The following is a 26,457-nucleotide window of genomic DNA, read 5'->3' as shown; positions in this document are numbered from 1 at the left end:
GCTGAGTTAAGAGACTGTAAATTCATGTTGCTGTACTAATTTTGCTGGGCTGTCAAGCCAGCCCTCCAGTCTGCTGTTTCTTTCACCTTAGCTAGCACTTACAATTTATGCATATTCATTTAAGGGTTACTTTGCAAGGGTGCGTTTCGGTGCTATGCTGTCGGTGCTGGGAGTTTGTGAAAATACATTGATTTTTTTTTTTTTTTCCCCTGGATGAATTTGTTGCCATGGTAAAGAACAGCTGGTTGGGAGAAACTGTTCTCCGGGCAGCTCTCAGCCCCTTGAACCTGGCCTACCTTGCCACTTGTTGAAGGCTACCTTTTGTTCAGGCTCCCTCTTGCCCTCCCCAGTCACCCTTTGCCCTTCCAGAAGTTCTGCCTCCTTTCCCCCTGGAGTCGATGCTCAGATGATTTAGTTTTTCATAATTCGTCTTTGACAGGGGACCCCTGGGTAACAGGTTGTTCAGGGTTTTGGACAAGGGATATTGGCAGCAGGGATGCTAAAATGGCAATGCTCAGGGTGAGATTTGCTTCTTTGCCCTAGGAAGAGCTGTCACCTGTTCAGGTTTTTATATTATGAAGTGACCTTTTACTATGTGCTCACATTAGTGTTTAGAAATTACTTGGGCACAAATTTGATGGTAGTGATTACTGTAATTCCTTCAAATAGTTTTATAGTACTAAATGAGACAGTAAAAGACAGGCTATAAGGAGTGAACTTAATTATTTTTATGAAGAAATAACTTGAGGATAAATTTTGAAATGAGATTGGAAGGTATCATTATATCGGAGCCTGTAAAGGCACCATTTTGGACTTCTTCTTAGAAGCTTTGCATGTTTGCAATACTGTGTAAGCACAAGTCTGTAAGCTTCCCTGGCTTGGTGACACATGCTTATCATTCTAGCCATGCGAGATGGAGGCAAGAGGACCAGGAGTTCAAGTCCATCCTCAACTACATAATGAGTTTGAGGCCAGCCTGAGTTACATGAAACCCTGTTCCAAAGAATTCCCCCCCTGTCATGAAAATAACTTCATAAGATTTTAAAAATATATTCCTGATGTGTAAGAGAGGTTATACAGTACCCATTGCCTGTCTTTTCAAAAGCTGATGTTTATGTTTGCCCTGAAGACTTAAGTATAACAATAAAACTCAGGGCTGGAGAGATGGGCCAATGATTAAGAGCACTGCTCTTGCAGAGGACTTGGGTTTTTGGGTTCAAATCCTAACACCCACATAGCAGCTAACAACCCTGTGCACAGATAACACACCTCTTCACAAACTTACACACTTATACACTTGGAAACAATAATAAGAAACAGATGGCTGTCAGGCATATTTCTAGACTTGTTAGGGTGTTGATGTTTATATTGGAAAGCATTTACTCATATTCTGTGTAGGTGGGAAATGCTTCCTTACATGTGTAAGGCATAAATTTGTAACTCACTCCTGTTTTATTTCCCCAAGTAACACTTCTTACTTCTCCTGTTACAGGTGGCCAAGAATTAAACAATGGGGAGACCCTTGGCCTTGCCTCTGCTTCTGCTCCTCTTTCTCCAGCATTTTGGAGATAGTGATGGAAGCCACAGACTTGAACCGACCCCTTCTCTACAGTTTACACACTTGCAGTACAACGTCACTGTGCATGAAAACTCTGCCGCAAAAACCTACGTTGGCCACCCTAGAAAGATGGGCATCTACATCTCAGACCCCTCGTGGGACATACGGTACAAAATCATCTCAGGGGACAGCGAAAACCTGTTCAAAGCTGAAGAGTACATTCTTGGAGACTTTTGCTTTCTAAGAATAAGGACCAAAGGAGGAAATACAGCTATCCTGAATCGAGAAGTGAGAGACCATTACACACTGATAATCAAAGCGGTTGAAAGGAACACTAATGCTGAGGCCCGAGCCAAGGTCAGGGTGCAAGTGCTGGATACAAACGACCTACGGCCGCTATTCTCGCCCACCTCTTACAGCGTATCTCTGCCTGAAAACACAGCCATAAGGACCAGTATTGCGAGGGTTAGCGCCACGGATGCAGATATCGGAACCAACGGGGAATTTTACTACAGCTTCAAAGACCGAACCGACATGTTTGCTATCCACCCAACGAGCGGCGTGGTCGTCTTGACTGGCAGGCTCGATTTCCTAGAGACCCGGCTCTATGAGCTGGAGATCCTGGCTGTGGACCGGGGCATGAAATTGTACGGTAGCAGTGGGATCAGCAGCATGGCCAAGCTGACTGTTCATGTGGAACAGGCCAACGAGTGTGCTCCTGTGATAACAGCAGTGACGTTATCGCCCTCTGAGCTGGACAAGGACCCAACATATGCCATTGTCACTGTGGAGGACTGTGATCAGGGTGCCAATGGGGAGATAGCATCTTTAAGCATTGTGGCTGGCGACCTTCTGCAGCAGTTTAAAACAGTGAGGTCTTTCCCAGGGAGTAAAGCATTCAAAGTCAAAGCCATTGGGGGCATCGATTGGGACAGTCATCCTTACGGCTACAATCTAACACTACAAGCTAAAGACAAAGGGACTCCTCCCCAGTTTTCTCCAGTGAAAGTCATTCATGTCATTTCTCCACAGTTCAGAGCTGGGCCGGTAAAGTTTGAAATGAATGTTTACAGAGCTGAGATCAGTGAATTTGCTCCTCCACATACACCCGTGGTCCTAATCAAAGCCATCCCTAGCTATTCCCATCTGAGGTATGTCTTTAAAAGTACCCCTGCAAAAACGAAATTCAGTTTAAATCACAACACGGGTCTCATTTCCATTTTAGAACCAATTAAAAGGCAACATACATCCCACTTTGAACTCGAAGTGACAACAAGTGACAGAAAAGCTTCCACCAAAGTCGTGGTGAAAGTCACAGGTACAAACAGCAACCCCCCTGAGTTTACACAGACCACATACAAAGCCTCCTTCGATGAGAACGCACCCATCGGTACTACTGTGATGAGGGTCAGCGCAGTAGACCCCGATGAAGGCGAGAATGGCTACGTGACCTACAGTATAGCAAACCTGAATCACGTGCCGTTTGTCATTGACCACTTCACCGGTGCTGTGAGTACTTTAGAGAACCTGGACTATGAACTGATGCCTCGCGTTTACACGCTAAGGATTCGGGCTTCCGACTGGGGATTGCCATACCGCCGGGAAGTTGAAGTCCTCGCCACGATTACTCTCAATAACCTAAATGACAACACCCCCTTGTTTGAGAAGATAAACTGTGAAGGGACAATTCCCAGAGACCTAGGCATCGGGGAGCAGATAACTACCGTTTCTGCTATTGATGCCGACGAGCTTCAGTTGGTACGCTATCAGATTGAAGTGGGAAATGAACTTGGTTTGTTTGACTTAAACCCCAGCTCTGGGGTACTGTCATTAAAACACTCGCTCTTGGAAGGCTTGGGCGCGAAGGTTTCTTTTCACAGTTTGAGAATTACAGCTACCGATGGAGAAAATTTTGCCACACCATTGTACATTAACCTAACAGTGGCTGCCAGTCGCAAGCCAGTCAACTTGCGGTGTGAAGAGACCGGCGTTGCCAAAATGCTGGCAGAGAAGCTTCTGCAAGCAAATAAATTACACAGCCAGGAGGAGGTGGAGGATATTTTCTTTGATTCTCACTCTGTCAACGCCCATGCCCCACAGTTTAGGAGTACTCTTCCGACTGGAATTGAGGTAAAGGAGAACCTCCCTGTGGGTGCCAACATAGTTTTCATGAATGCTACTGACCTCGACTCTGGCTTCAATGGAAAGCTTGTCTATGCCATCTCTGGAGGAAATGATGACAGTTGCTTTGTTATTGACATGGAAACAGGCATGCTGAAAGTCTTGTCTCCACTTGACCGTGAAGTAACAGACAAATACACCCTGAATATTACTGTGTATGACCTTGGTATACCCCAGAGGGCCGCGTGGCGTCTTCTGGATGTCACGGTTCTGGACGCCAATGATAATCCGCCTGAGTTTTTACAGGAGAGCTACTTCGTCGAAGTGAGCGAAGACAAGGGGATAAATAGCGACATCATCCAGGTGGAAGCCACCGATAAAGATCTGGGCCCCGGTGGACATGTGAGGTACTCCGTTCTCACAGACACAGATAAGTTTTCAATCGACAGCGTGACTGGCGTGGTGAAAATCATCCGGCCTTTGGATCGTGAAGTGCAGCCTGTGCATTACTTGAAGATTGAGGCCAGGGACCAAGCCACGGAAGAACCTCAGTTGTTTTCCACCGTGCTTCTGAAAGTGTCCCTAGAGGACGTTAATGACAACCCACCTAAGTTCATTCCGCCTAATTACTCTGTGAAAGTTCGAGAAGATTTGCCGGAAGGAACCATAATCATGTGGCTAGAAGCCTATGATCCTGATGTAGGTCAGTCCAGTCAGGTGAGATACAGTCTCCTGGACCACGGAGAAGGCCACTTTGATGTGGATAAACTCAGTGGAGCGGTTAGAATTGTCCAGCAGCTGGACTTTGAGAAGAAACAAGTATATAATCTCACTGTAAGGGCCAAAGATAAAGGGAAGCCAGTGTCTCTGTCTTCCACGTGCTACGTGGAAGTTGAGGTCATTGACATGAATGAGAACTTGCACTCGCCAGTGTTTTCCAGCTTCGTGGAGAAAGGCATCGTGAAAGAAGATGTCCCTATTGGCTTCTCAGTAATGACCGTGTCGGCTCACGATGAGGACACTGGGAGAGATGGAGAGATCCGCTATTCCATTAGAGATGGTTCTGGTGTTGGTGTCTTCAGGATAGATGAAGTAACAGGCAAGTACCATTATCGCTTTCGTTGGCTATTCTTCCTCCTATCTCCTCGCGTCTCCGCTTCATAATTCCTAGTTGGTTTCTGTTAGGGCTCAGCATTGATGTACATAGATGTGTTTCTGTCCTTTCGGGCCCTGAAGATCTATGAGGAACTGAAGGATTAAATGTACATAAGAGGAGCAAAAGAAAATTGAAATCGTTACCACTGATACTGATCTCTTAAGTTTGTACTCTATTATCAAGATCATCATTGTGGTTTTGTAGTAACTTTGATGAGGATTCTGGTTAAGGTGTTACATGGTGTTAGGGTTGCATGCTGGTACAGTAACATCAACACCATTTGGCATGCCATCTAGGGGGTGTTGCACACCTGCAAAATTATGCAATGTACCCAGACTTTTATGTGCGAAAACTTCTTTAGCATCTGTTTTACTCCCTCCGGGATTTGAGAGGCCTTTGTCGGGTAGCGGACTTTTGAACTGGGGAGACCTGACTTGCAGCTGCTTCTTTTAGTCATGATCTTGGACACATGAAACACTTCTTAAAGTTCTTTTTATTTATAAGATGAAGACATTCAGTTTCTTTTATGTTTTTGTTGTTGTTGTTGTTGTTGTTGTTGTTGCTATACTTTTTTAATGTTATGGGCATTGAACCTAGTACATTCTGCATGCTAGGCCTGGTATATCCTCAAGGCTTATGTGAGGAAGTAGTAAGGTAACATGTTGGATTTGTTAATATTTCTTTTAGAAATGGTAGCAGTGTTTTTGCTACAATATGCTTTTTCCCAGAATACAGCTTTAAAACTGGAATCTCCAGGACAGCCAATTCTTGAGTATGTACTGGTTTTCTCTGGGTGCACAGATTCTGTACAAGTCAGTGTTCTAATGGGGTATGAGCTTTATAGGGCAGGCATTTTCTGTCACCACTAGCCCAAAGTGCCCAGTGTACAGAAACTGTCCAATAAACAGTACCATAATAAGTAGATAAATTGATGAAGTCCTTAGCTCTGACTACCTTGCCCCCTGAGTATGCTAAACAAAGGGAAACTAGATGGGGCACCAGTTGGGGCTAGGTGGGCCTCAGTTTACAGATCTATGTCATCAGAGACTGCACTTGAGCTACCTGGCCACCCTGACCTGAATAATCACACAGAAACTATATTAATTATAACACTGCTTGACCAATGGCCTAGGCATATTCCTAGCTACCTCTTATGTCTTAAATTAACCCATTTCTATTAATCTATATGTATCACCACGAGGCTGTGGCCTATCGGTAATGTTCCAGCATCTTTCTTCTGCAGCTACATGGCGTCTCCCTGACTCTGCTTTCTTTCTCTCTGCATTCAATTTAGTTTTCCCTGCCTAGCTCTATTCTGTCCTGCTATAGGCCAAAGCAGCTTCTTTATTAACCAGTGGTAATAAAACATTTACAGCGTACAAAGGGGAATCCCACATCAGATCATCCATTCTAAAGGGACCTTTGTTATGTTAAAGATGGGTATTATGGCTAATATCCTATGGGCTTTTGTTGATGTTTTTAGCTGTAATTCACCCTAGAACTTATACTGCCATCTAAGGGTGCACAGCATGTGGAAATACAGGCTTTTTTTAAAAAATTATGTTTTCTATTAATTCCAGGGGGTTTCCCCGAATTGATTATATTTCACTAGCATCACTCATGCAGACTTCTCAGGATTAGTTTGAGACAGAGGAAAATGGCATAATCGATAGTGTTGGTAAACAGTTTTCTGAAAAATAGACTCATTTTTGGGTGTGTGCGTGTCCTGCTGTCCAATGGAAATTAGAATTTCTGGTCTGGTAATGATATAGAAAAACACTCATAATTTAAGGCTGAAATGAATGGTTTTCCTGTAAATTTCCCAGGAACAGTTATTCTTACCTCCTTTCTCTCTCTCTTTTTGTTCTTCTCTCAACATAAATTACAAAGCCTATAAGGAGCTGTTAGAAGTTAAAGTTGAGTCAGAAAATATAATTTGAGCCCTAATTTGCATTTTCTTCATCTCTTCGTGACTTACATTATGAACACTGCCTTTTGGCTTTTTTTTTTTTTTTTTTTTTTTTTTTTTGGTGAAAATAGCTTTTATTGCTGTTCTAAAGGACCACATAGAAACTGGTATTTTACACCTATAAGGGATGGAGTTGTCCCTGCTGCCAAATGGGGAGCAGGAGGAGATAGCTAGGCAAACAGGATGACCTCCTGAAATAGGTCCATAGTAGCCTTGCAGCCGCAAGGAGGGACCTGAGTTTTTCCAGTAGTAATTTAGTGGTAATTTAGGGAAGGTCGGGGAGGCACAGGGATTCTGGGTGGTGAGGTTGGTTAGTGTGGGGGAGACTCTTACCTGTGTCTATAGTGATATTTGAAGGTGCAAGAAAAGCCAGGACTTTCTAAGTCATTATTTAGTGCTTCTTGTTCTACAAAGGCGTATTCTCCCTGTGGGATAGATATGTGGTTATGCTTCTGAAGTCGTCTGAGTGACGCACTAGTTAGACATTTGGACCACCGTATTTAAAGATGTAAGTTGGGCGGTAAAATTATCTGACCTAGTTATTCCGTAGATTTCTCGATAGGACAGGTTGGTATTAAGTGTTCATTTTCTTCAGGAAAAATATGCATATTTTATGTGTAGAAATACTGACAGTAAGGATGTGGGGTAAAGTGCTTGATATGTAAGCATGAGACCTTGAGTTTTAACTCCCAGCATCCTTGTTTAAAAAGCTGGGTGTGGAAGCCAGGCAGTGGTGGCACACGCCTTTAATCCCAGCACTTGGAGGCAGAGGCATGTGGATCTCTGTGAGTTCGAGGCCAGCCTGGTCTACAAGAGCTCATTCCAGGACTGACTCCAAAGTTACAGCAAAACCCTGTCTGGAAAAACAAAACAAACCCAACCAAAAACCAAACAAACAGCAGGGTGCGGGAGCCATTGTCTGTAACCCTAGTACTCAGGAGACGAGCACTTTCTCTGGCCAGCCTAGCCAAGTGGCTGGACTCCATGTTCAGTGAGAGACCCTGCACCCACTTCCCCCAAATAAGATGAATTCCTGCAAGGTGTCTCATAGGGAAGGGCTCTGTACCACACCTAACAACCAGAGTTCAGTCCCTGGAATTCATGGTAAGAGAGTACTGATGCCTGTATGTTGTCCTCTGACCTCTGTGTGATACTGTAGCATGGTTCCTCTTCTCCCTCCAAAATAAATATACGTTAAAATAAGAAAATAAAGTAGGGAGAGATTGAGAAACACATCCAATGGCCTCTACACGCATGCGTACACAGCTGCACTTGTACCTGCATTCGTGTGCACACACATGCACACAGTAAACACATACACACAACTAATGTTAGCTAGCTGATTTTTTTTTAAATTTGTCTAGTATAGAAGTAGAAAAAGATTTCTGACTACTGAAGAAAAGTAGGGGCAATTGGGAAGCCTGGGAACCTCATAGAAGACAGTTCCAAAATGCAAGTCAACTGGAGGCAGACTGGCCGAAGTCAGGCTAGCCCTTGGCTCCTGGCCCATTTCCACTGCGTTTACTTCCTCTAACGATGGTGCATTTGATATTGCACTGAGTGATCAGGACCTATGTGGGGCCACCGTGCTGGTTAGTTTCTGTCACCTTGACACCAGCTAGAGCCACCTGGGACGAGGGACCCGCAATTGAAGATATGCCTCCATCTGATTGGCCTGTGCGTATATCTGTGGGACCATTTTCTGGATTGTTGATAGATGTGGGAGAGCCACACCCACTATGGGTGTGGCTACCGCAATGCAGGTGGTCCTGAGTTGTGTAAGAAAGCAGGCTGAGCCAGTCACAGGAAGCCAGCCCAGGCAGTGTTCCTACCTGGTCTCTCGAGCCAGTGCAGTGGTGATCCTACATGGTCTCTCCCTCAGTTCCTCGCTCCAGGTTCCTGCTTCGACTTCCCTCAGTGATGGAGAGTGCCCTGGAAGTGGAAGATGCAGCAAATCCTATTGCCGAGTTGTCTTTGGTCATTGTTTTATCACAGCAGCGGAGACACTAACTAGCACAGCTGGTTTTGGCTCTGGAGATGAAGATCCTGTCTACTTATCAGTCTGCTTCTTGCCTTTGGCGTTCAACTGCTCATGCTCCTTTAGTAACCGGACCAGATTTTTGTGGTGGCTTAACCATTTCAAAACTACCAAGTATGCATATCTTTATGTACTTCTCACATGCCAGAGAAGAGTGTCGCTGCCTGACTTGAATTTAAGATTCTTCTGTTTATCTGCTTCAGTTTCAAACACCCACAAAGACAGTAATTAAAAAAAAAAAAAATTCTGTGGTCTACCTAATGTGTGTCCCCACATACACAATCCTATTAGCTGTGAGTTTCATACATATTTTGCTAATTGCTTTGCAGGGAGGTAATATGTAGTTGCAGCGTGGGGGTGACAGCCACGTGTCTGTCTGTTCTCCCTGTGTGTTTTTCTAAGCAGCTTCTGGGGCTCAGCTACTCTCAGGGATCCTGGTCTTCATGACCACTCTGCCCCTCGAGGTTTGCAAGGGTAGAGCCTTGCGTGGAAAAGCTACTTGGAAAGCCAGTCTTCTCCAAGTGCCAATTTGCAGAGCTCTAATTACGGCTTTTGAAGCCAGCGAAGGGACTGGGAAAGTGGCAAGTAGGGAAAGTCTGTGCCACTTAGACTTGAGTTCGCATCCCCAGCACCCATGCAAGTCAATCCAATCAGGGCGGGGCTGGCTCCTAGCCCAGTGCCAGGGTGGGGCAGAGATGGCAGCGCCTTGAAACTCACTGGAACTCACATGGTAGATGGAGAGAACAGAGCCCTGTAAGGTGTCCTTCAACCTCCTCCATGTGGGTACTCTAGGATGGTCCTCCTCTCCCCCGACCAAATAAATAGATGTTTTTTAAAAAAAAAGGTAGATTGAGGACCACGCCCAATGGCCTCCTACACATGCTTGTACATACACATCTGCATATATATGTGCCTGTGTTCACATGGATCAGGGTGAAGAGGATTGAGGAAAAACTTGACTCTAGCTCCTAGTGCACCAGCATGCACATGCCCACCAGCACGCACACACACACACACACACACACACACACACGAAGTATCCTTGCTGATGATTCTAAAGAGAGATTACTAGAAATGATTCATGGAGTATCTTTGAGGCACGTCTGAGTTCATGTTTAGATTTTGGTTCATCGACATTATACTCTTCTCCCCCCCCACACACTTTTTTTTTCTTGCTTTGTTGTAAGCTTTAATAAGAAACAAAAGAAGCAGCTCCCCTTTTGTACATTTCTGGAATAAATTGTCTAGCTCTCCTTTCCCCTACCATGTCTGTTATTGCTTGAGATTTAGGAGCTTAACATCCTTTTCTTAGTTTTGAAAACTAAGCCAGTCTGCAGAAATGCTCAGGCCATTTTTTTCTTTTTTAATTGTTAGTGGACATTTAGGTTGAAAGCAGTGTTTCGTCGAGTCTGTTCCCCAGGGTGGGTGGGATAACTGGATACCTGTGGATACAATCCCTCTTCGTCCTGGAGTGGTTTGGTTCAGTGTTGGGTTGTCAGAGTGTTCCCAGTTCTAACTGCATCATTGGGGAGTCCCTATTTTTCATTAAGATCAGAGCAAATTGAAAGCTTATTAATGCTGTGTTAGCTTGTAGACTCTCAGTCATGTTTTCAGAATTGAAATTTATGTTTCCACGGACAAGTTGGAATGAGTTAATGTGGAGCTCTAACTGTTATGACAAGAGAAATCCTCATCCAAGAGATGTGGGCGGGAAAGTGAAGGTTGTGGTCCCCCCCCTTCTTGCGCCCATCCCATCCCTCGCTCCCCCCCCCAACAGATGCTAAACAAGTATTCACAGACCCTTAACTACTTTCAAATTTGATACAGGGTCTCACTGAGACCACGGGCTTCCACTAGGCCCACTGAGGACTGGACTGCCTTTCTCTTACGGGGAAATGGGTGGTGTTCTCTTTATAGGAACATCTTAGTCACTGATTTTGGTATTGTTCCTCTAGAGGTTGACGCGTGGCCTTCCACTGTGATGTGAACACTGGGTGAGTGCATTTTTGTGGTGAAAGCAGAAAGAATTCTAGTCCAGGCCAACCTGACTGCTGACCTCATTGAGAGGGAAAATGTTCTGGACCTCTGAATACGTTGATATTATGTAGTTACTGGTTGCGGTTTTAAGAATGTCTTTCCCTAACTTAATGCGGTCTGTTGTGCCTACATTCTAGGCCTCCTGGCAGGCCACAATGAGGAGGATCCTCCTGGGCCGTGACGGCAGAATCTGCAGAAGTGGCTGGGAGCTGGGTGGCCCTTGGTGGTGTGGTTAACTGCAGAATCGGCACAGTGGAAAGAGCCCAGCGGCCCTGGGTAGGGTGCTGACCTCCGTGGGGAGCAGTTCCCCTCAGTGAAACTGGGTTTAATATTTCTGGTGACAAGAACTTGGAGCAGATACTGGTGGGAGGCCTGTTGGGGAGTTGAGAAATTCGCTAGTGAAAGGGTTTTTGTGTTGCGGTCTCCTCCCTTAAGTGGCAGCAGCTGCTTCCCGCCCCCTAGAAAAGTTGAGGAGAAAGAAGTTTACTCCCTAGCCCCAGTGAGATGGAAAGCCAGGCAGTGGCAGGAATCATCTCTAAAGGTTTGCAGTTGCTGTTTGCTTGAGGCAGGCCAGGCAGCCTGTCCTAGGGCAGGAAAGGCTCCTGAGGCAGGAGGATTTTTTTCTTAAGGTGAAAGTGAAATCTAATTAGTAATCTGGGAAACTCCCCTTTGTTTGGAAAGGAAACAAGAGTTGCTTTTCTTGGGTTATTTGTGTGGTGCTTACCAAGTCAATGCTTTTAGTGCTCAGTAACGTCTGGAGTGGGGGTGGGACAGCACGGTCAGTCAGGGTTGTATACACTACAGGGAAGCAGGGCTTTCCTACCACCCTTCTTCTGGTGAACCGTGGGGGTGAGGGTGAGCTGGAGGATATCAGGTAGAAGAAACCTTGAAACACGGTTTGGAGCCCAGCTTTCCTTGGTGGGAATAATGATGGGGCAGCATCAGTGTAATAAATCACAGCCAGTTCCAAGTTTGAAGCCAACCTGGGCCATACACATAGCAAAACCCTGTCCCCAAAACAGAACAGAAAAATACACAACAGCCAGTTTCAGAATGCTGCAACCGGGAAGTGTCAGAAGCTCTCTGTATGAATTCATGTATTCGTTTGCTACAACACCAGATGTTTGGCCTGCATTTCAGGTGCGCTAACATTTTGTGGGGAGGCTGAGGAACTTGCTCAAGGCGGTTTGGTACTCGGCAGCAGAACTTGGACGGTTCTCGTTCCCAGCTGTGGTGCCCAGAGGGATGCTCAGAGGAAGACCGCTTGAAAGCTCCTGCCTGGCTGGAGGCCGTGTTGTAGGCTTCAGTCCTTCTCTTCAGACTTGGTCTTGAAGGACCCTTGCGTCTAAGGGTCTTGCGGCATGGTTTCCTCAGAATCGCACACTGTATTTTAGCACCAAACTGACATGTGCCTCACCCGGGTTTGCAATTAAAAGCGCATGCAGTTTCAGTACAAAACCTGCCTCTGGAAGGTTGAGGGTGCAGCGTCCTGAGCCTTTTGTGGAAGCAATGCTTTAGACCTGTGGTTCTCAATTTGTGGGTCATGACCCTTTGGGACTCAGAGGGCCCTTTCACAGAGGTCACCAAAGACCATTGGGAAGCACAGATGTTTACATTGCCATTCATAACAGCAGCAGGGTCACAGTTATGAAGCAGCAACAAAAATAGTTTCATGGTGTGTGTCAGGGGGTCACCGCAATATGAGAAACTGTGTAAAAGGGTCGCGGCATTCGGAAGGTTGAGAATCCACTGCTGCAGGTAGACCCTAGGCCCCTTCAGACCCAGGGAACCCTGAAGGGTAGCTGGAGCTAAACTCACCTGTGCTTCCCCTTTGCGTTGAGTTCCCTGTGGCCTTTGTGCTCTGACATTGTTCTCCTTGATGCCCTGGCTTCTGCAGCTGTCCCCACCGATCACCTGGCACTTGGTGAGAAAGCCAGTGTTCCACTGTCCTGTCAGAGAGCCATTTTTATGTTCTCAGAAGGTAACAGGTTAAGATGTTTATAATCTGATGAGTGAGTGGCCTGTGTATAAAGATGTAATATTCAGTGAATACCTGGTCTTTTCGGATTTTACCCACCTTCTACAATCGTGAAAATAGATTTTTATGCCCTAGTTGTCTGTCCATGTTGAATTTTTCTCCGCCCCATAATCATTTAATTGCTTTTGTTTTGACCATGAAATGTTTTAGCCTGGCATGTTGGATTGGTCAAGTTTTTAGTATTTCAGCTTATATTTTGTTTATTATGTTACGTTGCAGTTAACTCTAGAGCATCTATTGATTTATCCTTAGCATATATAAATCATATATGGCATGTTCACCATATAAGACCTGGTGCCACGGGTCTGCCATGACTTTGTTACTAGGGATAAAGGGAGTTGAGAAGATTGCCATTCAAGGACACACGCCTCTGCTTGCTGCGTTAGCAGCTCTCCAGCTCAACTGCAGTGACGCAAAGCAGGAAACATGTATGAACGTCAAGGGCCAGTCTCATCCCTTAGTTTAGCTTGCTTTGCTGGCTAAGCTCTTTCTAATCTCTGGATAGCTGATACTGCATTGAGCCCGCTTCATGGCCGATGAACTCACCTATCTATTGAGATCCGTACAGTTGTCCTTCTTTTGCTTTTGCAGGATGAAAGAGGCTACCAAATGTAGTTTCCAATAAGTGATTTTTTTCCCCTCAAAATTAGAAATTACCTGGCTATTTTGATAATTTCTTAATACTTTTTTAGTTGGTTATAATTTATCCCACAGCCTTGCCACTGGTTAGCTTCCCGCCCCCTTAATCCTCGTCATCTGTATGTAGTTATTGTGGATGTTTCCTGAGTGCTCGCAGTGTCACACCTGTTATAAATAGCCTTTTACATAGGCTGTTGTCTTAGCTGTGTCAGAGTAGTCAGGGAGTAAATTTAGGTGCCGCTCTCTGTCACTTAGGTTCTTATTAAGTGACACACATGTGGTGCCGAGCAGAGATTTCTGCTCACACATTGATACCTGCTGTTGCATCTTGAAACATTCTTCCTTGATAAAACATAACTGCCTTCCAGTTTTCCTGAACTAACTTTCTGATAGAGCTGCTCCATCTTTCATGGTCTCTTCCTTCACCCGTACATGAAGTCCCAGCTCTGTGCTTAGCCTGTAATGCCTCATAACCTTGCTTCCTGATGGTTTTGTGTGCGCCCCTCACTGCTTCCCTGTTTCCCCTTTGATCTGTGTGGAGCTGGTCCCTTCCTCCTGTCCCCACCTCTGGCAGTCCTCAGCTGCAATGGGCCATTGCTTCCAGTGCCCCTGTTCTGGGGTGTACTTCTATACTTGGTAGCTTTTATTCCTGCCCCGCATGACTCTGCATACCAACACTTTTTCACATAAGACTGATTCTTTTGTTTGTTTGTTTTTCAGTTTTTCTGAGACAGGGTTTCTCTGTTTAGCCCTAGCTGTCCTGGAACTAGCTCTGTAGACCAGGCTGGCTTTGAACTCAGAGATTTGCCTGCCTCTGCCTCCTGAGTGCTGGGATCAAGGGTGTGTGCCACCACTGCTTGGCCTGATTGTTCTTTTTTATGCACTTAAAAAGCTGTTCTTTTCTTGTAGATGGCTCGTTATCGGGGGGGGGGGGGGATTCTACTTTTCCCAGTGGATTCTGATAATTGACAGTAAATCATTTATTAAGTTGGTCTTTGGAGCAGCTTCTCCTCAGCACCGAGTCATCTTGCTTCTCTGTGGTTAAGGGGATGGTGTACTCAGTGCTGGGACCCAGACTCTTCCGTTTCTGTCTCCTGGGACTCAAAGTCCAACCTTAATCATCTGTCTCCTGTCTGGCCAGTGCAGCGGTACAGAGTTACCGGGTCAACAAGCAAATGGGCTGACATAGTAATTGTAGTTATGAAGACTTAGCAAAATTCCTGCATCCCCGATACGTAGGTCCAAGCCTCTAAAACAGTGGTGCTCTGTGGATTTGGTTGCCATGGAAACTTTCAGCTCTGTTTCAAAGCTGTTTATTCTTTCTTCAGAGGTGAAGCAGGTTGCTTATAGTATCACGGGTTCACCCTGGGCTGAGCCTGTATTCATGGACCTTCAGTGTCCTTAGAGCCCCAGCTTTAAGTCCCTCTGTTCAGATGTCTCAAAGTTGCCAGTCCTCACAAGCTGTCATGTAGAGGGACCAAGAGGGGAAGGGTACCTGACGGTCATTTGAGTGATGTGTTCCGGCCTACCCAAGAGTCCTCATTACATGGGACTTAAACCAAGGTTGCTATGCTTTTAACACGGAAGTTTTCTTGTTTCTCTTTTACAAATGAACTAGAGAAACCTCTCCGATGGAAAAGTATGCCCTTGTGTTTAAGATTATTCAACAGAAAATCATTTTATGCTGTGTCAAATAAAATAACCTTTCTTCTTTTTCCTTGTAAGACGGTGTTGCCTCCGCATTGGGGTGTACTAGGGACACAGCAAAAAAGAAAACATTACAGTGTATTTTTGTTTAAGGTAAGCAGCTCTCCGGACTAGGATCGCGTCTCTAGGAGTGCCACCTTGACACTCTTGCTCCTACGCTACTTTATTAGAGTAAGCTGCCAGGAAACTCACACTTAAGTAGCAAAGTTAACTTTCTTGACGACTCAGGTTTTATGCCCACAGACTTACAAATCAAGGGTGTATAGCATTTAAACTTAACTGCGTTACATTTGGGAATAGGTCTCTTATGTAGGACAGAAGAAGAAAATGAATGTGCTTCTTTTGAGAGGTTATTGTTCATTACAAAAAAGGGTCAAACAACCATGGGGGAAGATGGAGTCAGGGTTGCCTATGATCTGATCTGTGGTAGGGACTCACTGCAGAAACGCTTCTCTGCAAAGGCTGAGTAGCACTGGTCTACAGGGTTTGAGAACATTTCCAGCAGCAATAATAGGTTCTGCCCTGGCTCCTCTGATTCTCGAGCCCTTGACATTTGACCAGGTTTATAGTACCAGTCCTAAATTCCTTCCTGTGGGCAGGCCGCGGATCTAATCAGAAAGTGATTACCCACCCCCACAACCTTGAGGTTACTATTGCACCATAGTCACATCTTGCCTAGCAGGTCCATTTCAGAGCATTTGGAGTCCAGCGCTGGTGGAGACCTTTGGTGTCCTCCCCCCTGCTCATCAGATGAGCTGGCAGGAAGCAGAGTTTTCGGTCTGTTACAACCTGATTGCTCTGCCTCATCACAAAGTATGTTTTGTCTTCAGCTGTGGGGTCTTAGCATTTAGTTCCAGTGGACAACCAAGATCAAGGGCAATAGCTTGTGTTATTTTGGAGTTGTCTGAATTTTCTCCAACCAGTAACTCGCGGGGAGGTAGCCCACTTCCAGCCCTGGGAGTTTCATCTAATAACCTGTGTCAATTCATGCAGGGTACCTGTGTTCAAATTGCCGTTTAAAAATTAGCTTATGAGCTAGTGGGTTTCCATAAGGGACTTTCACACATTCTTGGCTTAGCCCCACCCTCTTCTGCTCATGATCAAAGGTTTTTAAAATTTTAAAATTTCTTCTACATATGGTGCATTTTTAAAATCTGCTTTGCCCTCCTTCTAGAAAATAGGGTTTGTGGGGGCAGAGGTTGCTCTGTGTCCCATGTCTAGAGGCACACACAACAAGCCTTCCTTGAATGTGAAAAAAAAAATTGACACCAGAATGAGTGTCATAAAACAACCTAAATAAACAAATAAATAACATAAGCAAACACGTAAATAAATATTAATGAAAAGACCTTATCGATCTGCTTTCTGGCTTGGCATGATCTGTTGAGGTGGTGGCCACTTTAGTTGGAAAGCATTCTTTGGCTGAGCCGCCAGGATAAGAATTAGAACAAGAAAACAGTTCAACCAACACACAACGCTGACTCCTTTTGGTTCACATTTTCCTGTTTCTAGAAACAACTTCATTTGTCTTGTAGAATACCAAAGCCTAGAATGAAGAGTCAGAAAGGTTCTAAGGACATGTCTGGAGTGGGAAAATATTTCCCTAGGGTTGCAGCATGCTGATAGCGACTTAAAATCCTTCTGAAAAGAGAGAATGAAGAGTCAGAAAGGTTCTAAGGACATGTCTGGAGTGGGAAAATATTTCCCTAGGGTTTCAGCATGCTGATAGCGACTTAAAATCCTTCTGAAAAGAGTTTGCACATTCATTTCCACGGTATGTCATTCATGTGCCCAAGCCTTGAGCTCTTGTCCAAATCGCAAAGCAGTGAGATCTATTTTGCTTGGCATTGTTAATGAGTTTCTTAACACCACAATGGTACACTTCGAGAGTGTACAGAGTACTTTTGAAGTTATCTGGATTGAATTGAGCACATGCAGATACAATTTTTTTTTAAACCAGGGCTGGTAAGATAGTTCAGCGAGTAATGGCAATTGTACCTAAATTCTGTTCCTGATCCCACACTTAAAGGTAGAAATGGTGTGGGAGGTCCTTCTGTCTATGTGTTGCTTTATTGCTTAATGAATAAAGAAGCTACTTTGGCCTGTGATAGGGCAGAATAGATCTTGGGGAAAACTAAACTAAATGCTGGGAGAAAGAAGGCAGAGTCAGAGAGAAGCCATGTAGCCACCACAGGAGACTGACATCTTCTCTGGAGCCAGCCAAAACTTTGCCAGTAGGCCACAGCCTTGTGATGATGCACAGATTGATGGAGATGGATTAGTTAGGATATAAGAGCTAGCTAGAAATACACTTAAGTGATTGGCCAAACAGTGTTTTAATTAATACAGTTTCTGTGTGGTTATTTAGAATCTGAATGGCTGGGAAACAAACGAACAGCTTCCTACTACATAGATTGTGTGCCTCCTACCCTCTTGATGAATGCAAATACGCAATAATTAATAATCTGATTATTTCTGTTGGTGGAAGCTCCTACCATCCATTTGATGAACATAAATATACAGTAATAATCTGAATATTTCTGTTCATGGTTACTATTGACTTAGAAGCAAATTCCTGAAAAGCCATATGGGAGATTATGTGGCCAGAGCTGTTCCCCAGACCACATGCCCCCTATTTCTTTGGTACACTAGGCAATGAGACCAGAGCCTTGCCTATGTGCTAAGCAAGTGAAGAGCTCTATCCCTAACCTTTGCACTTTTTTATTTTGAGATAAATCTTACTGTAATTCTCAGTCTGGCTTCAGTTTCCTGATGTGGGGTTCCCCGGATATAGATATGATAGAATAAAGAATAGATCATTGAATCTACTCTGAAAAGAAAAAGGGAGGATATGGATATGAGATAAAAAGGTAGATTATTGAATCTATTTTTAAAAAGCAGCACATATACAGAAGGACATCCCACATCAGTCTCCTGAATAGCTGGATTATAAACCCATGCCTGACTGGCCAAACTGTTTTAAGGACCATAATCCATATGAAAACTAAAAACAAACCCAAACAAAACATTAAAATCCCTTATTTTAGTGACTGTATCTGAATAAACTTTTAACTTAATCGTTGTCTACTTCCTTGGTGTTTGGGCCTCCAATGACAAATTTTTCAACTGTGTAACGTAAAATTCAAAGTATCTGGTTACTCGTTGGGATGGGAGGGATGGAAGACCTTCCCTCTGTATCTCTGTGGAGTCCTTCCTGAAGAGACTGTTCCTTCAGGGTTTCAGAGACGTTTGAGCAGCATAGTGGAATCTACATTAAATTGAAGACCCACATGGAGTAAGTATAGAAAGATCAGAGCTGAGCTGAGACAGTCACTGTCATAGACAACCATACCTCCAAGACTTTATTGGCAAACCGACTATTCTCAAACAGCTTAAAATAAGTTCCATTTCTATCCGTCAGTTTCTGCAGCGTCTGCCAGGCATTTTCTTTTCTTTGCTAGGTTCCCCTGGGCTCAGTTGCTGTGTAGCTTGAGGCTCTGCTTCTGAAGTTGGTTTGGTATAGTCTGTCTTCAGTCCAGGATGTTCTTGTTCTCACGGTGGCACCAGGAGCTCAAGAAAAGATGCCCCAACCCCAGGAGTCTTACATTGTCTCCTCTCCCAGGTTCAGTTGACTTCTAAGTGAGCTGACTGAAGACCAAATAGCTAACACAGATTGCTATTGGTGGGGAGGGATTCCAGGATCTGTGTTCATGTTTCAGTCTGATATAGGGACTTTTATCTGATGCTCTCTCACCCTTAATATTTTTGGGGGGCAGTGTTGGGGGGGTGCTTTAAGTGCTGAAGAAATTACAGGCTTTGGAAAATCTTTTATGAAAATAACTGGTGTATTAAACTACCCTGTGCAGTCAAGCTCACTTCTGATTTTTTTTCTTAAAATATATTTCCATTTAAACTAGAACCAAATCCTCACGTCTGGTATTTCTATTTCAATTTCAGCATAAATGGAAATGTATTAAAAATAACTTGAAGATACATTGTAATACCATTTAATGTTTGGCAAAATTAGTCTAACTCACGTTAGAGTCATGCTGGGATATGTATGCCACAGGAAAAAATATAAGGACACCCTGAGAGGTGGAAGCAAGCCATTGTACTTGTTCACCAAGCATCCCAAGCTTTTGTAAGAGGAGCAAGCTGCATCCCCCCACCCGGCTAGCTTACTTACACCTGAAATACCCACACAGAAATTGTATTAATTAAATTACTGGGGTTGTACGTAGGAAGTGTTCTCCTGTGCCCATGTGTTGTAGAGTACTTCCCACTTTCTCTTCTATCAGGTTCAGTGTGTTCGGACTGATATTGAGGTCTTTAATCCATTTGGACTTGAGTTTTGAGCATGGTGATAGATATGGATCTCTTTACATTCTTCTACAGGCTGACATCCAGTTTTGCCAGCACCATTTGTTGAAGATGCTCTCTTTTTTCCATTGTATCCTTCTAGCTCCTTTATCAAAAATCAGGTGTTCATAGGTTTGTGGGTTAAAGTCAGGGTCTTCTATTCGATTCCATTGGTCGACTTCTCTGTTTCTATGCCAATACCAAGCTGTTTTCAATACTGAGGCTCTGTAATAGAGTTTGAAGTCAGGGATGGTAATGCCTCCAGACGATCCTTTATTGTATAAGATTGTTTTGGCTATCCTGGGTTTTTTGTTTTTCCATATAAAGTTGATTATTGTCTTTTCCAGATCTGTGAAGAATTTTGATGGGATTTTGATGGGGATTGCGTTGAATCTATAGATTGCTTTTGGCCTGGCCAATTATATCTAGCCTCTTATTGGCTAACTCTCCCATCTTGATTAACCCATTTCTATTAAATATGTATATCACCACGTGACTCTGGCTTACCTGCAAGATTCTAACCTACGTCCATCTCAGGCCAGAGATTCATGGTGTCTGCCACTCTGCCCTTTTACCAGAATTCTCTTCTGTCTTCCCTGCCTACCTGAGATCTGCGCTATCAACTAGGCCAAGGCAGTTTCTTTAATAACCAGTGAAATCAATACAAATACAGAAGGCCTTCCCACACCACCAAGCTATGTGGATGATTTTTGTTCGCTTAAATTTGGGTAGTGGGCTATTGGATTCTAGCATGGATATCCTTCGTGATGTATATGACCTAGAGGTTGGTCTGACTAAGTCACTCATTTAGATTTGTTATAATGTGCAAATCGTTCTCCTGGATGCTTCTAGGGTATCAGATAATTTGCTTTTTGGACTTTCACTGTCCTGGTTACTAGCGTTGAAAAGAACAGTAATCGTGGTTCAAAGAAACTGAGTTTATTTCCTAGGTAGTCTGTGCTCCTTTCTGGGGTACACTGTCATGTTTATTACTCGGCCTCTGTCATTGCTCCCCACCACTTTTCTGGAGGTAGAACCTGGCTGTATCGCCCGAGCATCTAGCTGGGACTTCCTGCTTTCAGCACTGCGCTTGGCTTCCCATACCTTTGTATAGTGCATGTAATAATTAATGTTATTTACTGATAGAGGAAGGGGGGACATGATCATTGGTAACTGAGGAAATGCCTGCTGAAATCTGAAAAGCTAATAAAATAGTAAGAAAAAAAAAACCCGTTTTCTTGAACTTTGAACGAGTCCTTTTGTAACCTGGTACCGTGTTTTCTCTTTTCTCCCGCTTTCCGGTGGATAGTAAACGGTGGTCGCCATCAAAACTAAGCCTTGGCGCTCAGGTGAGGTCTTGGTGGAATTTCCCGTGGTCGGTCTGTGAACCCTTGTGAGCAAAGGGTTGGTAGAGAGAGTCCCGTGCTGCTGCCCGTACTAAAGGGCTTTAGCAAAGACATTGCAAGTCTTCTGTGGCGGAGATGCCATTGTCCAGAGGTGCTGATGGTGAAATACTGGCAAGGGACATGGCTTTAAAACCTCACAGTGATGTAATTCTTGCCAAAGTAATCAAGTTAAGCTACTTTCAGCTAGATGGGGAGCTCATTTTGTAATTATTTGACCTTGGCACTGTCTTAATGGACGTGGAGAGTTTGGGGGGGGGGACGACATCATCAATTAATTCACACCTACCTAAACATTGTTTCTAATTATAAGCTATACAGTGGTAGCTTTTGTTAAGTGCTGAGTCAGTTAACGTCTACCATAGTATTGAAATTACTCCATCACTCAAACGGCTTTTGGGGGTCAATGTGTAAACCTGGTGACTTCACCTGTGAAACCTGGCTTTTCATAGGCCTGCATTATGATGCCTTAATGTGGTTCCTTCCTGAGTAATTTTCTAAATGATTTATTTAGTCTGTGCCCGGCATTTTGAAGTGAACTGAAAAATCTTAAGTTGTTAATTGGCAGGGTCCTGTGGGCTTACAGAATTGTTAACTTGTGTAATTAATTTAAAAACTCCCCTCTCCCTTCTCCCTGGAAACCAGAGGCGTCAAAGGAAAGTAGTTGCGGCTCTGTCAGCTTGCTGTCTGTGTGGTTTTAGTGTTCTGTGTGTTCAGTTCTGTTAACGAGGCCACATTTGCAGGACTTGGGGATTTTCTGTGTCTGTTTGAGGATAGATACACCGGCTGACTTTTCTGTTTATTCTTACATGGCGAGTCCTTTTCATGTCATTGATTTTAAATGAACACGGGCAACACCAATTCATGTCGTCTTGTTCTGCTGCCCTGGTATCTTAACAAATCTACCTGTTTCCCCTTGGGCTTGGGCAATTTCACATCAAAAGTTGTGAACGAAGCTTAAGTAAATATGTTTATTTTGTGCTGGCTGCTGACCAGGAAATCCGCAGCAGCCTAGAACTCTTTTTTTTTTTTTTTTTTTTTTTTTAAACTCCCGCTGTGTGAGCCTTCTTTGTGACAGCAAATCTCCTTCCTCAATAAGGCTTGAGGAAACCCTCCCATTTCATTTCTTCAGGGCTGGTGAAGGTAAGAATTGTCTTGCTAGGAACCCTATTGATTAGGTCACTGCCTGTTCTGCAGAAAATGGAGCTGCCCAGGGGCCATCTCCCTGCAGGGGATTTGCTAAAGCCCCTCTGAAAGGGGCCCCTGGGGTCTCACCATTACCTTATGAACAGGAATCGGCTCAGGCGGTGGAGTCCGTATTAAGGACCTATTAACTTCTACAGGCTTGTCTTTGAGTTGGAAAGCACTTGGGAGCAAAGGAATAATAAAAGGAAATTATTGCCAAAGCTACTGAAGGTACATCTTGCCATCTCTCAGTGGGTGCATCTGTTGAATTGCAAATTCGTTTCCTGCTGGGGCATCTGCCTAGCTTCTGAAGTCCCCTTTAGAGGTCTTGAAAGGGGGAATTTAAAAATGATGGCATGTTTATTCTTTTGTCGAAGCACCAGGACAAAATTGGGGAAAGAACTACCTTTATTTTTAAGATGACCATTATACTCTATAGAAGAATAAAAAAGGGGGCGGTATTGTAGAACTATGGGAAAATACAGAGTACCACATGAAGCTCAGGAGAAAATTCCTCAAGACAGCATCGCGGAAGCTGTAAGCCCACGCATCTTAGTTCTCCAGCACCATGTGGTAAATTTCCAAAAATCGGCTGCCCATCAGTCTATGGAGACTTTGTGCTTTGTAGACTTTTCTAGAGACTATGGTTTGGGGCAGTCATCAACACCACCCGGAGCTTGCAGTGGGTACGGTGTGACTTTTGTACCGGTAGGTCATTCCCTTGATTGAGTATCTCTTCTTTAACCTAGCCTATGTTCTAGGAAATGACGTCCCTAGGTCAGTGGGGACGAGGACTTGGCATAGTTGAAGACAGATCGCCACATTTCTGGCCAGAAATGTCATGCCAGCAGCTTTTCTTGTTAGCTCGCCTGAATATTTCGACTTCATCATGGAAATCAAACTGGTACCAGTTAGGTGAGAGGGCACTGTCGGGTACTGTGCAGCCGTTAACTTTGTGGCTCGGCTTCTGGATTTGTTTGAAAATCTAATATGCTTTAATAAAGTAAGCTTTGCGACAGTGCTCTGATTTAACTTTGACTTTTTTTTTTTTCTGGATTTTTGTTTCCCCAGTGACATCATAAGGTTCATTTCTTTATATTGTTAGTGTTTTTAAACGCCAGTGTCTTCCCAATATCTTGGTTGTTTGGGTGAAATTCATCCTTCCTGACTGGACAGTGCTTGCTGGGATGGGGGGAAGAAAGTGGGGGCGGGGGGGGACCATAGGAGGGAGAGGGAACTGGGAATTGGTATGTAAAATAAGATTGTTTTATTAATAATAATAAATGTTTAGTTTTAGTTGTCATGGGACTTTTTAAATTAAAGGAAAAAAGTGACTTTACTTTTAAAACCCAAATCGTACATTCTCCCTTCCTTCTCTGACCTTTATAAAATAATCCCCTGTCAGGGTCTACACATATGTAACAAGCAGTTGTTATTCAATGACACAGGTCTTTCTCACAGGATGAGCTGAAATAATCAGACTTGTATTTGGGCCACATTGTGTTAGCTCTTAAGGCAGGTTGAAAAGTTAGAAAAGGTTATGGGTGTAGCTCATAAGAGGTGGGCCACTGGGGCTTCTGGGCCACCAACATAGCCTACCTACTCAGGGAGCTTTCCCCAAGTAAGAGACCGTGTCTACAGACAAACAAACAAAAGAACACAAACAAAAAAACCTGGGATGAACAAAGGGCCGTGCCCAAGACTGACCTCTGGTCCCCATGCCTGTGAAAGGGTATTTCACACACTCATGCGCTCATGCATTGATTGGCATCATCCCAGTCCCTCCATGATTTAGAAAAGACTAAATGAAGGAGATAGAAACAGGGTTCTGTTCAAACCCGAGAGGCCACATCTGTTGAAAAAAGACAAACAATTCAAAGTCGCTCATTTAAGACAGTGGAATTGTCTAATTTAGGAGTTAAATATACGTATTATATTTGCATTTAAGGCAGAGTGGTGTGTTGGGACATGCAGGGTCCCGATGCTATAGGCTAAGATTATGGATTTACAGGGACTGAGGGGATCGTGAGCCCTTGGGAAAAAGAGCACACAGTCAGAAACACAAACATTTATTCTCCTTGACTCCGTGTTGCATTTTTATATAGTTTTGGTAATTCATAAAAACTGCACTGTAGAATGTAGCTTACCAGTAAAGTTGTGAAGATAGGAGAAGCGTGTGTGTCAGGAGATCCCTAGAGAATTGGGTAGAGAACTGAGTGCACAAATGGTTAAGGTAGCTACATAAGCTTCCTGCTTTGGGGTGTGGGGGTGCAGCTCCTCTAAGAGGTCACGGTGCCGAACAGATACTTCTTTTAATCATCTGGAAGTAAGGAGTCCACTATTCTGAAGTGGTTGTCTGCTTCAATGGGACCCTTGGCTGATTGTAGCTTTTCAGGGCCGTGTTTCCAAATGCTTGCCCACTGAGTATTTAAGTCCTCATGCCATAGATGGCTCAGAGAGCCAGATAGCTTAGAAGGACTCTGAGGTTTGAGGTTTTTTTTTTTTTTTTTTTTCTTGTAGCATTACAGGATTTATGGGAAACGATTCCTTACAATAGATTTCCACAGCCTGGGTGCTTAGGAATCGTCCATCACCTCTAAATGCAGGAGCAAATCTTTGGTGCATCACGTTGCAACCTACCACGTAGAACCAAGAGTTTCAAAACCTTCTGGTATTTTCTTTGTCAGTAGAGAGAACTCTTCCTTCAGTTGAAGGGAAAAAGTCAGAGTGGAAATGAAGAAGCCTTGTCTGCTACAGTAGCTGAAGAACGGGTGTCGGCTTTGGAGGAGAGAGTTCCACTGTAGTTACAGAACTGGCTGGCAGGTGTTTTTAAAGATGCTTTACCGGGTAAATTCTTCAGAAAGGGCTAGAAAGGAAACCCTAGAATATACGCGAAGGAAAAGCTAACCAGAGTAAAATGGTTGATTGCACGTTGCCTATCAGAAAAGAAACTAACGCTACCACCAACCTTCTTTTTTTCTAATTGTAAAAATCTGAATTTAAGAATGTGAAGACTTTTGAGTTGAAATAGGAAACTCTAGGCCTTTTACTTTATGGACTCACAAATATCAGGGTATAGATAAGACTGCTGTTTCACCCTAGTGGTCACTCAGCATTCCCCAGTTGCGGTTCTGAAGAAGGGCTTTCTGCTAGCAGAGAGAATATTTAAGGCCACAGGTAACGCTCCATCCTGTGCAGTCCGGTTTATTCCTTCTTGAAATTTTGGGTTTGTTCTCCCTTCTCTTGCCTTTTTGGGTGGCTGTGTTTGCCGAAGATTCGGTGGCCTTGGTGCGCCTTTCTTTACGACAGAAAGGCGAGGTTGCTTCAAAGGGATGGCAGATAAGACAGGAATGTGCTCCTTGGTTCCAGCTGTCAACTTGGCTTTGAGTCTGTGCTGTGCCTGCTTCACCTTTCCTGCCCAAGGGATTATAGAGGGCACTGCTTGACTCCCCCCCCCCCCTTCCCTTTAGATACAGTGTTTCTCACACAACTGGGATTGGCTCCTTAATTCCCCAACTCATGGCTTGGTTTTGGATATAAGAGGAGTTGGCAACGCCTGTTAGTCTAAACCAAATGCCAAATCTTAAATCAAAGCCACAGTCTGTTTACTAAGAGGCCACCGTTTTGTTTACAGCTGTTACAGTTTTGTTGAATTGTTGCCCGTTCCCATTGTCTGCCTGAAAGTGTCTGTGTGCTGCCTTCAGTGCCATCGTCCCTCCCCTCTTATCCCAGAATTAATGATTAACATCTGGCTTTTTCACTTGTGCAAGGCTATTGATGGCTTTAGAAAATCCATGGGGATCGTTCCAAGCTTCCTGAAGAAGTGTGGAAGACGTTCATTCTGCTAACTGTGGGCCAAATGTCAGCTCGGCTCTCCTGCTTTGGAATGCCCAGGTGGCTAAGGTGTGCTTTGCAAGGGATAAAGCACGAAACAGTGGTGCGCCTTGTAAGAGAGCCAACGGGAAAATCATGTTCTCGCGCAGCTAACTTTGCCCTCCTAAAGCATGGTTTCAGATACGCAAACCTAGATGAACTAACTGTCTTTTGTGCCTCATGCTGTCCTTTGATGTATGTACAGTTGGGGAGGCGTCTAGATTATATAGCTTAAGACAGGGTGTACCTTATTATCTCCAAATTCACAATTCATAATCATTTGAGTGAGCAGGTGAGATTCTTATGTAAAGAACGGCTTCTTACAGACAATACGTTCTTTAATACAGTAAATAAATTCTGCCTTATTTCCTCAA

General features: G+C 44.1%; 1 protein-coding gene across 8 annotated transcripts in view; it reads left to right on the top strand.

Moving 5' to 3' along the window:
• Positions 1-26,457, top strand: part of Fat1 (FAT atypical cadherin 1) — a 114,887-nt gene that overhangs the window by 12,993 nt on the left and 75,437 nt on the right. For all 8 annotated transcript variants that reach the window (XR_009055665.1, XM_057752093.1, XM_057752097.1 and 5 more), the window contains exon 2: positions 1,493-4,778. Coding sequence is in view for 7 of the 8 variants with exons in the window: in XM_057752093.1 (XP_057608076.1) it covers positions 1,511-4,778 (3,268 nt within the window). In the remaining variant the exon portion in view is untranslated. The remainder of the gene's footprint in view (positions 1-1,492; positions 4,779-26,457) is intronic.

This window comes from Chionomys nivalis, chromosome 20 (genome assembly GCF_950005125.1).
Source record: "Chionomys nivalis chromosome 20, mChiNiv1.1, whole genome shotgun sequence".
NCBI classification, from domain to species: domain Eukaryota; kingdom Metazoa; phylum Chordata; class Mammalia; order Rodentia; family Cricetidae; genus Chionomys; species Chionomys nivalis.
This window is presented reverse-complemented; position numbering and strand designations above follow the sequence as displayed.